The following is a 12,473-nucleotide window of genomic DNA, read 5'->3' on the forward strand; positions in this document are numbered from 1 at the left end:
AGGAGCTCAGAGCTCTATCCAGCCTGACCTGGGTATCTGCAGGGCTGGGGCACCACCACCTCTCAGGGCAGCTTGGGCCAGTGCTTCAGTGCTTCACTGCACTTACTGTAAAAAACTTCTTCCTTATATCCAATCTAGATCTTGACTCTTTTAGTTTGAAACCATTTCCTCTTGTCCTGTCTCAACAGATCCTTCTACAGAGTCTGTCCTCTTTTTTTTTGATGCTGTCCTTCCCCATTCCTCCAGCAAGCTAAGAGCTTTCCAGGAATGGACTGGGAGGAACAGGCTTTGCCTTGGGGCACCCTATGTGTGTACACTGGGATGCTAAGCTCAGCCTCACTGCAGAAGAGCACTCCAATGAGAAGAGAAAATCAAGCACGCGCTTTCAAGTACTGGCTTGCATGCAATGTAAATACCTGCTGAAGTGCTTTGCTGAATTGGTTAATCTAACCTTTGCAAACAGCGATCATTTAAGCTGGTGTACAGTACACAAGAAGAAAGACAGACCCAAACCCCACAGTTCAAGAATGTCACGTGGCCCTGGTTACAAAACATCTTCGTGTTTAAGGGCCTGCAGCCCACACAGAGCATTTTAAGGACAAGACCTGTATGACACCTCTTTACCAACCCTACGAGACATGGTGAGCTTTCCTGCACCTCTTACCAGTGGAAATAATGGTATAGTCAGAAGCAAGCCATGCTAACGTGATGGTCTCCATGAGCGTGTGGAGTAAAAGCTCATCTGTACAAGAGATAATCTCTCGGCAATTTCAAAAATCTCACCAAATTCATTCAGGAAAATCACAGTAAGTATAAGGCATGCACCAGGAGGCAAAAGAATGAGGTTATTTTTTGCTCACCCTATCAGGAATTCAAGGCTATTTTTTATTCACCCATTTTAAAATTAGCCAGGCTGAGAGGCTGGAGTGAGTCCTCGAATGGGAGTGACTTCAGTAAAATGAGCTTTTAACAAGAAATGATGACAGATCCTTCATTCTTGTGACATAAACAGGAGCATTACAATGCCTTTCAAGCACGGATCTGCTGACATCTCTCAGAAAGCACAACAGTGGCTCTGTTCCCAAACTATCCTCAGCATCTGTCATATCCATATCTTAGTAATTGACATTTTCAAGAAAAAAATGTCTTTTTATCTGCCTAATAGCTCATCTGCCCCCTTTGGGCTGAGCTCAGGACTCCCAGGGGATGACATCATGTCACGAGTGGGTTGTTAACTGTGTGTCATAATCACTTTTTGTGAAAAAACAGGATTTTGTGTGGTTTACAGGGTTTGCCGAATCCCACTGGGGGCTGGAGCAGAGCATGTCCATCACTTCAACCAGTAAAGGCCACCACTGCCTTCCAGACACAAAATGCTAATTCACCGCTTCTTAGAAGATACACGTTTCAATCAACCTACTGGGATTTCATTTTATTTTATTTTAGGGAGTGGGGGAAGATATAGATGTTGTATTCCTCTTTGCTACCACTGAGTTCACCTGAAGTGCCAGGACAAGTCCCGCTGGGACTCTGAGGCCCCCCAGGAGCCCAACAGAAATTCTCCTTTCCTAAAAAGGGCTGGCAAAAGGAAGCCTTGCAGTGCCTGAGGGGAGCCCTCAGTAGCAGGCAAGGATCAGCATCCTGCACAATCATATTTTCTGGCTCTCAGTGGCCTCAATGCATTAAAGCAGACTCTGTGTCTATGCTCCAGGGAGTGAGCTGCAATAAGAGCTGCAAAAAAGAGGTACTAGGGTACAACCACGTACCTCATCACTGATCTTCATCCTTGCCTGCATCCCCCCCAAACAACTCGGATGCTGCTTTACCAAGAATGCTGTGAATCACCATGACCCATGTGTGGCAGGAGCTGGCTCACCTCATCCTTGTCCTGCACCTGGATGAAGAGGGGCAGTGCGAAGCCCACCTGGGCCAGCTCAGGGATGGCCACGCTGTACTCGGAGCTGTTGAACTCGGGCGCGTTGTCATTGACGTCAATGACCAGGATATTGAAGGTGGTGGTGACGGTGGCATTGGAGGGTGTGCGGTCATCATTTAGCTCGGTGCCCTGTGAGGGGAGAAAACAGTGGGGCAGCCCATCTCCTTTCTCAGGTGACAAATGGTAGGACACTAGGAAACAGCCTTGAGTTGTGCCAGGGGAGGTTTAGATTGGATTCGGAGGAATTTCTTCACAGAGAGGTGGGCAGGCTTTGGGATGGGCAGCTTGGGATGGTGGTGGAGTCCCCATCTTTGGAGGTATTTAAGGGGCATGTGGACATGATACTAAGGGACATGGGTTAGTGATGGGACTTGGTAGGTGAAGCTGATGGTTGGACTCTGTGATTTCAAAGGGCTTTTCCAGCCTAAATCATTCTACAATCCTATCTGTGCTTCCCAAAGAATAAATGATCTGTAAAGGGCAGAAATAGCCACTGGGCAGAGACCACAGTGAAAAACAAAGTAAATGGCTGTTCCTGAGACACTTGGTGGAAGGAAGAACTGTTCCTCACCCTTCATCTTGTGTGTGCTGCAGAACCTGACCAAAGTTTTGGAAGGTGTGCATACCCTGATAAGTCTCCCAGGTTTTTTCTCCTTCTGCTTTGCCAACAAAGAAGACTTTTAGAAAGGTTTGGGTTGGAAAGGACCTGAAATGCCATCTATTTCCAACCCCCTGCCATGGGCAGTGACACCTCCCACCAGCTCAGGCTGCCCAGATAGCCACATCCAACCTGGCCTTGAGCACTTCCAGGGATAGGGCACCCACAACTTCTCTGGGCAGCCTGATCCACTTGGTCCTGACTGAACACCTTCCCATGCAGCCGATGTGAACACACACAGATGCTGACCCAGCTCTTCTGCCATCCCTGCTTCAGATATAGTGCTTGTGCTTGTGGACCTACTCCCTTCCCGTAGTCCTCAAACTAAGGGAAGAGGCAATGGGAGACACAGCACTCTTGTTTCCTCCTCCACCTTCTCCTGAGGTGCAAGCTAACCACAGAAGTACTGCTGAAGGCACAGGAAACTAGGGCAACTCGGGAAAGCAAGACTAAGACCTTAAAATAGCTTTGGCAACATCTAAACACAGAGCTAGGTCATAACTCCGTATCGCACCTCTGTCTCAAGAATGACTTTAATTTTGCTTTCCCCAAAGGAAAGAGCACAGATTTTATTGCAAAGCTTGCAAACTGCCTTTCCCAGCAGTCCCTCCTCTCATCCCCTCTCTTTGCTATTCACTGATTTTGCACTCCCAGCAGAATGGGCTGATCTCAGCCAGGAGCACCCAGCTGGGAGTGGGAGCGGCAGAGATATCACAGGGCTAGCCTGGGGACAATGGGAAGTTTGTGGGGAGGGGAAACGAAATCCAACAGTGCAATATCACATGGCTGAAGCCTGGCATCATACAGTCAGGAAAGTGGGCAAGCTTTCATGTTCACAGACCTTTCTGAGACTAAACTAACGTTTTTGTCCCTATTAAATACAGACAACACACGTATAATTTTTTCCCCCTTCTCTCAATTTCTACTGAGTTTAAACTATAAATTTCCAAACCATGAGATACTAGAGATTGATACAGTTCTCTCCCTCATGCAGAAAGCCTCATGGTGTGACCTGCGTCTGAGACTGGGAGGAGGAATTTCTTGTTTGCCCCTAGCTGTGCCCACTGCACTTTCTGAAGCAAGCAGGCTGCTGCCCTCTCAATCAATGACCCTTCCTGCTATGCTGATTTTTTCCCACCCTGGCCCAGCAGAATCTATACACTTAAATGTGTTTCCAACCAGCTGCCCTGCTTGGTATTGATTTCAATTAAAGGGCTGTGAGCGGCGCCGAGGGCCTTGCTCAGGTGGGGCTGCAAGCCACGCTCCAGTGCGTTTTCTTGACAAGGCAACTTCTGGCATCGCTCCTTTGGCTGATAGAACAGCAGGAGGATCTAGCTGGAGGCCAGGCAAAGCACCAAAAATGGCTCCATGGAGGCAGCCACGTTTCAGATCATCCTGCAGGGGCTGTACCAAATCTCCTTGGTCAGTGAATGATGGCTCACAGCTGTGGATGCCCCCAGAAGCCCCAAGGCCAGGGTTTGTACCTCCATCTGGGTGCTCTCCCCTTCTGCTCCATGGGGTTTCCAGCACCTCACCTTCACCGTCAGGATGAACCCAGAGCTGTAGAAGGGGTTCTCTCGGTCCAGTGGCCCATTCAGGGTCAGTGCTCCACTGATGTAGTCCAGAGCGAAGATGCTGTTGGTGTTGCCTGGTAAAACCAAGAGGCAGTGTAAACACCGGGAGGACATGAGATTCTTTCCCGCTGACCTCTGCACGACTGGACACAGTGCTTGGGCTCTGTGCAGTGCTTCAGTGTATTTTAAATGGTTGTAAGTGGCCTTCTCCACAAACCTGCCCAGCTGGGAATGGTGCTTTCCTTGTAGGTGGACATCTCTAGTGTCTGGGAGAATGCTAGAGTACACACTACACGCTCTAGTCCTGTATTCATGCTCTTGTATCTACTGTAACCAGATGTGATGCCCTCAGGCAGCTGCCACATTCTTTCCTATCTGAGCCAAATTTGGCCTCTGCACTGCTCCTTGCACTCACACCAGGTGCTTCCAGCAAGCAGCCTACTTGGCTCCTCCTCTGGAAACAGACACTGAGGGAGCACTGAGGTGACACTCGAGTCTCTCGGCCAGCAGATGCTGAAAGGATGAATTTCCTGTACTGGGGATACCCCTGTGACAGTCACGGGTTCTCTCTCTGCCCTCCAAACAAAAGCAAGCAGTTGGTGCTTGGAGCCCAGGATACCCGATGCCGGTCCGACACAATACCGTGGTGGCTGCTAAATTAGTGATGAGCATGGAGATTGCATGCTGGCATGCGGGCACCAGTTCTGCTGCTCTCCACTCTCCTTCCCGGGCCGCTTCCTGAGAGCTGTAACAACTTTCTCCCCCATTTCTGCCCTTGACGCTCTTTTCCCTCCATCTGAAGTGGCCTACTGAGTGCCATCCAGCTTAATGAACCCATGCATGGCTTCTTACAGTACCAGCAGCAGCTCAGAGGGGTATGGAATCACACATTCTTTAAGGTTGGAAGCCCTCTCAGATCACCTAGTCCATCCCCATCCCCACCACTAAACCCTGTTGTTCCTGTTGCCTGTCTCGCCTGTCTTGAAGGATGCACCGAGTTGCCCTGTTAAGAATTTAAATGCTCCCGGATGCCACATGGCTGTGGTAGGTTTTACGTATCAGGGTGATCTTGATATGCACCCCCTGATATAGACTGTAATAAAAATATGGTATCCACAGGCACTTTTGACAGCTAGAGGAATAAAGGAGTGATCTGACACTCTCTCAGGCTGCACATCAGAGATTTTGCTTTGGCTCAACTTCCCAACCACTGCTCACGGAGAAGATACACATCTGGTACCCTCCAGGGTTTCCTTCTGTCTGCTCACAGAGAATTGCTGCTTTTGCAAAGGAGCCTGGGAAGGGAGCGAGGTGGCCCCATCCCCGTTCCTCTGCGGACATCCGAAATTTTGCCAACAGTGCTTCTCTAAGCAGCCATTCGTTCCGCTTCCAGCCACGAGCCCTGCCAAAGAGCTCGTGCTGCCGAACAGTGCGCCATCCCCAGAGGCATTTGCAAAAATCTCTAATCATCTTCACATTTCCTCCCTTTTCTCATAGCAATGAGAAAAAGAAAGATAAAAATAGCCAATTTTGCCTTTCACTCCCCCCTGCCTTTCTCCTCAGCCCTCTGTCTGTGGATAATTTCTGCCTGCTCCAGCTCCCCTCCCTTTCTCCATCAGCTTTCACCCACTTGCATGCCACAAGTCCCAGCACACCCGTGGTGGCCATGGGGACAGCAAGCCAGCAGTTCTACGTGGCGGTGACCTGATGCTATGGCTAATGCCCTGCTGCTTTTGTATCAACGTTGAGACAAGAGACAGAGGGCATGGAGGGGAGGGTGAATCTTTGCAGGGTTTTTCAGCTGAGCCCAGACCCTGGCTAATCCTGTTTCTGAGATGACACGGATGGCACAGACTTTCCTGTCTCCACCATGAGGTCTGCACACTTGTTTAACGACATGGGATAATGGCAGGGACAATTGTGGCTGCCTTAGCACTGAAGAAAAGTGACCCACTGAGCGATGCTCCTACTGACTGTCTTTCTCCATGGCTCCACCCCAAGCCCATGCCCAGAGTGGTTCTTCAGCACCAGTGATCCTGTGTGTGGCTCAGGAGCTGATGGAGGGATGGGGACAGGGTGGGTTGCAAACTAGAGCACAGAGCAAGAGGAAAAGCAAAGCACCTGATGCTTGAAAATATCCCAAAAGACAAAGTAAAGGCAAAAACAACAATATAAAGGAATATGCTTCGGGACAGAAGTATAAACGTTGTTTAAGAGATATCAACCAGCACTGGAAATGGTGGTGTGGGTACAGAGGCAGCAGAAGGTCCTGCATCCCACATGGCCAGGAAGGCAAGGAGCAGCTGGTGCAGGGTTAGGAGCGAAGAGATGGATGGCAGCAGCCCACTCCCAGTGCTCTTCCAGGCTCATTGAGGAGTGGACAGTGGCCCAGGCATCACCGCGAAGAAACACTGCTACAACGAGGGGTTTTATAGATGAGGGACGTAATGTTTAATTGCCCTCAGCCAACTCTCTCTGTTTAAAAAGGCCATTAGAAATGGTGGCACGACTCCAGGATTGAGGAGAAAAAAAAAAGGGAAGAAAGGAAGATATTGGCATCTCCTCCTTCCTCCCTGCCCCTTTGGCCTTTGAGCATCGCTCACACCCACAGGAGGGATGCAGCTACGCTGCCAACCTGGCCATGCAGGTCAACTCATGCCAGAGAGCATCCTGCTCGCAGCCAATGACTTTCACAAGCTGCAAAAGGGGAACCTATCATACACCTCACGCCCGGTAATTTATTAGTCCAAATGTGCTCTGTCAGGGCTCCTCAGCGCTGAAATAGATGCTGTTGGATGTGGTTCACAGAGTCAGCAACAGACACAGTTATCATCGTCTGAAGAGTCCATCAGCTGCCGCGACCATTCTTCACCTTGAGGTTTTGCCCCATGAGATAGGCGGGAGAGCACGACGAGGGCAGTGCCTCACCCCAGGCTTGTCATTTACAGGATACTTAAGCTTGGACCACCACAGTCATTCCTCTAAAGGAAAAAGCTTCTTAGCAGCTATTGGTCTGGATTTCCGAGTCCGCTAAAAGCAGCAAGCGGTCACACAAGGAGAACAGGAAACAGCACAGTGATGCGTCCAGGACAACTGAACCAGATTCTAAACTAAAACCCACATCTTTGGGATCAACACCTTCCAGAAAACCTCTCATCCTACAGAACAACTCAGAACCTCTTATTATCTCTGACATGAAGAGAGAGAGCACAGGTTCATCCAGTGGTTACCAGCGCTTCAAATACACATTAAATCACAGGCAGGTAAAGAGAAGATCCCTGCAATCAAACAGACCAAGTTTTATATTTACACATAAATGGGAGTGTACAGTTTTAATTTCCAAATATCCATCATCCCCTCTGCACCTGAGTTATCCTTGGGTTGCGACAGAGCCAAAGCACAACACTAACTCAAGGAAACCCAAGGGTACGACTGCAGCCACCACCTCTTCTCTGAGCACTGTCAGGGTGGGAAAACAGCCGGTGATGAATAGCTTGGCGTCAGGCACTTTCCCACCCATCAGCATGCCCTCCTCCAGAGGTGCTCTGTGGTGACGGCTGCCCTTAAATCATGCTGCAAGGCCCTCCCAGCAGCTGTGATTTATGGGGACATCAACACCCCAGCAGTTCACCCAGCAATCCTGATGTGGGAAAAAACCAGCACGGCCAAGCGTTGGGAATGTTAAAATCAGCAGGTTGTATTTCCAAGGATTCTTCCTGCTGCCTGGTTTAAAGGAAATGGTTTGCTTTGCCTTGCCTTTCTTTATTAATCAAGGTCAAAAGTAGGAGGGGTGGGACTTGACCTCCCTTTGGAGCTTTGTGATGCTCTTTGGGAAGGGAGGCATGTGGACAAGCCAGGTCCGTGTGAAACAAATCCTGAGAGTGCCCATGCTAATTTGGTAGAAAGATTCTTATTCCTTAGCAGCAAGAACAGAAGAAAGCCAGAGAATGGCTATCTTCAGACACGCCTCCCTCTTGCTTTTGTAACTCACACTTCTGTTACATCGAGCAAATAATGATTTTTAATTCCTGCTTCCCTCGGGATGCTCCAGCTTTAGGATGAGAGCGCTTCACTGGCAACGGAACCAGCCTCCTTAAAGAGTCAATTCTGGAAAAATGATGCTTCTGCGGAGCCGTGGGCACAGCTGCTCAGAACTCCCCTTTTCTCCTACGGGGCTTCCCAAGTCTCACTAGGGAGGTGTGGATTGCCCTCGTGCCCATCCATTGCTGCACCAGAAATCTGGCATCACTGGCAGACACTGCTCTTCCCTCAGGTTTAACCACTACGATAATGCCCTTTAGTAGCACAGCCCATTTAATACATGACAAAAATCCTGCTCCTAGGAGAGCTCTGTTGCTCTCCCATCACCAGTTGGTGCCACCAGGAAATCAATCTGCCTTCCAGCCACGAGCTTCCCACAATGAACAGTCTTATCCGGAGCAGGTCGTGGCACACAAGTCACCCGCTCGACTGGGACATGAAAGATGATGAGGCAGAGCAGAGTCCCCAGCACAGAGGCTATCTCCATAAATCTCCAAAAAGGAGCTGTGGATTACTGCCTGGGATTAATTATCTGTCCTTCAAATGGAGCCCTGACCTCAGAGGCTGAGCATCACCAACCCACAGGTGACATGGCTCCCTGAGGCACCCCCACAGACCACTACCCAGACCAGTTCTCCTGTCTGATCTCAGGTTAACAGCCTTGTAAGGCAGTGGCACACAGTTAGATTTTCAGTCTTGTTTTATGTGGTTATGGTTAATCTTCTAGTTTTATTGTTGTGCTGTCACAGGAGGACCTTGTGCCTGGAGATGGCTGCGTAAATAAGGGCTCCCACACTATATCCCAAGCATGGCTGTGACTGAGCCGGACAGCAGCAATTCCAAATTAATATCCATGTCCCATCTCTGAAGCAAGCCAATGCCTTCCACACCCATTCCAAAGGGTTGGTGGTTGCTTTGTGACTCTCCCTCTACTGTATATTCAAAGGAGATGCCAATATTGGGTTGTGTGAAAGCCCTGTGCCCTCAAGCTTGGCACCTTGTGCCACTGTCATGTGGGAGCATTGCAAATTGCCCCCATCACAGCCCTCTCTAATTGCAGCCTCCATTGCCCATTTTCACTTTTGCTTACGGTTGGTTTCTAATTTAATTTGCGTCCTGCTTCCCATATGTTAGACTGCTATTTTTTTTTTTTGCAAAATTGCCATAAAAATTTACCAGCTCAGGCACAAAATCTGCTCGCTGACCTTTACCATCATGGCTGAGGATAATGATAAATTAATTAGGCTTTACCTGCAGGCCAAAAAAACCACGTGCCTGGGGTGAGCGGGATTTTGAAGGTGCACTAGCAGTCCGCTCCCATTGCTGGACCAGAGCGTAGCATTGTCTTTCTTGAGCAAGATGGGCAAATGGTGGAGATTTTAAGAGAACATCTTAAGTAGAGGTGAGATGGCATTCATGGCCTTACTGACTTTAGAAAAATCAGATTTAGTTTGCAACCAAGAGGCAGGGTGAGGGGGGATGGCAATGATGGGAGATATCTCCCAACCGGTTTGTGTTGTCAGCTTGGGGAAAGCAAAATAAATAAATTCAAAGCAGCCTGAGCACCGGTGGCTTTGATGTGTTCTGCACGATACTCTGATAGGGAGCGGCTCCCCGCTGGGCGGCACTGAGGCAGGATTAAGCTGCTAGTATGTGCAAAAAGATGCGGGCTGGCTCTGGGTACCGCTGTCTATCTGTCCCCCCACTCCCAGCAAAGAAACAATGGGGCTATTCCATGGGAAAGCCAAAGAGGAGCATAAACATAAGTATTTCCCCAGTGAGAAAGGGCCTGGATAAGTTAAAAAAAAAAAGAAAAAAGAAAGAAAAGGACCCCGCTGCTCTCTGCTCAGATTGATCCACGTGATCTGAGGGAATCGCTCCTTTAATTTGTGCTTGGGTATATTAGAATAAATTGCAGAGGGAATTAGAGGAATAAATAATCCTTGCTTCTTCAAAGGCAGGCAGACCTGGGCGCTTGTAGCTGGGATCAGTGGACTTGAAAGCCAAGGTGAGATCACCTTGAACCTGGCTTCGATTAAGGGAGCATGTGAAGCAGCCCAGCTTTATGGGAGTGAAACAGGAAACTATTTCTATGCACAGAGCTGCCAGCCAGCCCCACTGCGTGTGAGCATTCTCCCCAAATCAATGCCCACACACACTGGGGAGCAACTTCTGAGCTTCAGGGCAGCCCTCGCAACGTGTCTAACTTGTGTTCTGCTCCTGAGAACCACCATGCCCACCCCAAAAGGCACCCCTCTCCCACTCTCAGCCATGACTTACCCGAGACGATGGTGTAGCCGATGCCACGGGGCCGGCCCTTGTCCTGGTCAATGGCCGTTATCATCCGCACTGTGGTACCCTGCAGGAAACGGAAATGATGTTAGGGCAGCAAAGCTCTGCTCACCCACCCTTGGGAATGACCAGCAGGACTGAGCCTAAGGGAGCTGCAAAGATTTTAACCTTTGGTGGAGGAGATTGGATGGGCACTGGCAACAGAGAGTTGCCCATAGGTTTCTGCAAGCCCATCAGCCTGCTTCTTAGCCCAGCAGCAAGGTCCTTGAGAGCCCCCAAATCTGACCCACGAACCTTGTTTAGCTCCTGAAATAAAACTATCACACACCCTGTCAGCTCCATAAGCTGTGTTTCCCCTGCCGCACTGCAGCGAGCCCCTGTGAATACAAACATGGCCACATGCACATAATTAATGTAGTGTGAAAAAATTTACAACTCAGCTGTTCTTGTTTTCATTGGTTTATTAAACAGTGAAAAAAGAATATATATTTTTTTGCCCTCAAAGAAAATGTCAACGGAGGCGTTTGCATATGTAACAAGGGAGCACAGCAGCAGGCAGCACTGTGTTTCCCCACCATCCATCAGCTGAAGGCCACCGTAGCAGAGTGGGGACCTGTTGTGTCCCCAGCTCTCAGTATCAGGCAGATCTGCCCCTTGAAACCTAACTTCAATAGACTCCTGAACTATGTACCTGCTGTTAACCCTGAACATGAGCTGTAAATCCCAGGGCACTGGCTTGTGAGCAGCACTCGGCTGGCAAACCTCAGCAGCTGCTGACGAGCCTCTAAATCATGGACAGTAACTGTCCTTCCCAAACGAGCCTGAGGAAAGGGGGAAGCAAACCAGTGGGAAACAAATCAAGAGATGTGGAATGGAGGGCAAGGCCATGTGGAGAAGAGGGGCAGAAAAAAAGGCAGGAGGAGGCAGGGCTCCGGCAACTGCCAAGCATTAGCAAAGACCCAAAAGCCCCTCCTCTGGATGAGGTGCGCTTCACCAGTGACTAAGGAACACGTGCCAGAGTGGATCTGAGCTCTCTTTTGCTCCTAGATGCCATCTTTTGGGACCAAGGCAGGGACCTGATTGTCTCTGGTGTCTGTTCACAGCCCAGCTGGCTTCTGTCCTTACTGCCAACTCCTTCGCAAGGGCTTCCAGCCGGCAGATCCACATCACGTTTAGGATCAGTCTGGACCTTCTATAGAAGAGGATGGAGCAGTGCCACAGGGCAGGTGGAATGGCAGTTCACCTAGCTGGCGGTGGTGATTTGTTTTAAGGTGAACAGTAACAGTGTGGCCTCAGAGCGTGATCACTCAGCATGTTCATTGGGAAAGGGTATTCTGGTTCGGTAAGAGATGAAATGAGACATGGAGAAGGAAAGATGCAAAATTTGACCCTGCACATCTCTTAGAAGCCACAACAGTCAGGAAGTGCCTTGCTCACCAAACACACAAAACGGAGCTAAACCCGCAGTCAGTGCCATCATGTAATGACAAAGATTGACTTCCCACCAACCATATCCCAATTTCCAATTTCTCTTCTGAAAATCCTACTGGATCACAATGTTATTTCTTCTAATTCTTGGCACGACAAAGGTGGGAGAAGTTGCACCCCTGCACTGGACCATCTCAACTCCACAAACCAAACACATCCAGCAAGGCTTCCATTTCCTCACAGAAATCTCAGAATACCCTCCAGGGCCGGGAGCTCTGCCCAGAGCTTGCCCCAGCAATCCATGGCATGAACCTCTGGCTCTTGGACTCTCCCAGATATTTCTGGCACTTCTTAAAGCAAGTGGTGGGTATAAATTGGAACACTGGAGCAGAATAACTCTCTCCCTCTAGGGAAGGAGGGAGAAGATTTAGAAAAGTAATAACCTGGAAGAGACTACGCTTGAAAAAAGGTAAAGAAAATAAAGAATGGCACATTATCCAAACAAAGTTTGAGAGTTTTTTGAAGAGGGGCAGGGGTAAATCAA

At 49.3% G+C, this 12,473-nt stretch overlaps 1 protein-coding gene across 3 annotated transcripts in view; it reads right to left on the reverse strand.

The window, feature by feature from the left end:
• CDH23 (cadherin related 23) overlaps window positions 1-12,473 on the reverse strand; it is a 131,356-nt gene that overhangs the window by 53,879 nt on the left and 65,004 nt on the right. For all 3 annotated transcript variants that reach the window (XM_019617525.1, XM_010714300.2, XM_031554395.1), the window contains exons 9-11: window positions 10,490-10,568; window positions 4,130-4,242; window positions 1,877-2,065 (exon numbers count right to left, since the gene is read on the reverse strand). In XM_019617525.1, the coding sequence (XP_019473070.1) occupies window positions 1,877-2,065; window positions 4,130-4,242; window positions 10,490-10,568 (381 nt within the window). The remainder of the gene's footprint in view (window positions 1-1,876; window positions 2,066-4,129; window positions 4,243-10,489; window positions 10,569-12,473) is intronic.

The sequence above is a fragment of the Meleagris gallopavo genome, chromosome 8 (genome assembly GCF_000146605.3).
Source record: "Meleagris gallopavo isolate NT-WF06-2002-E0010 breed Aviagen turkey brand Nicholas breeding stock chromosome 8, Turkey_5.1, whole genome shotgun sequence".
Classification (NCBI taxonomy): Eukaryota; Metazoa; Chordata; class Aves; order Galliformes; family Phasianidae; genus Meleagris; species Meleagris gallopavo.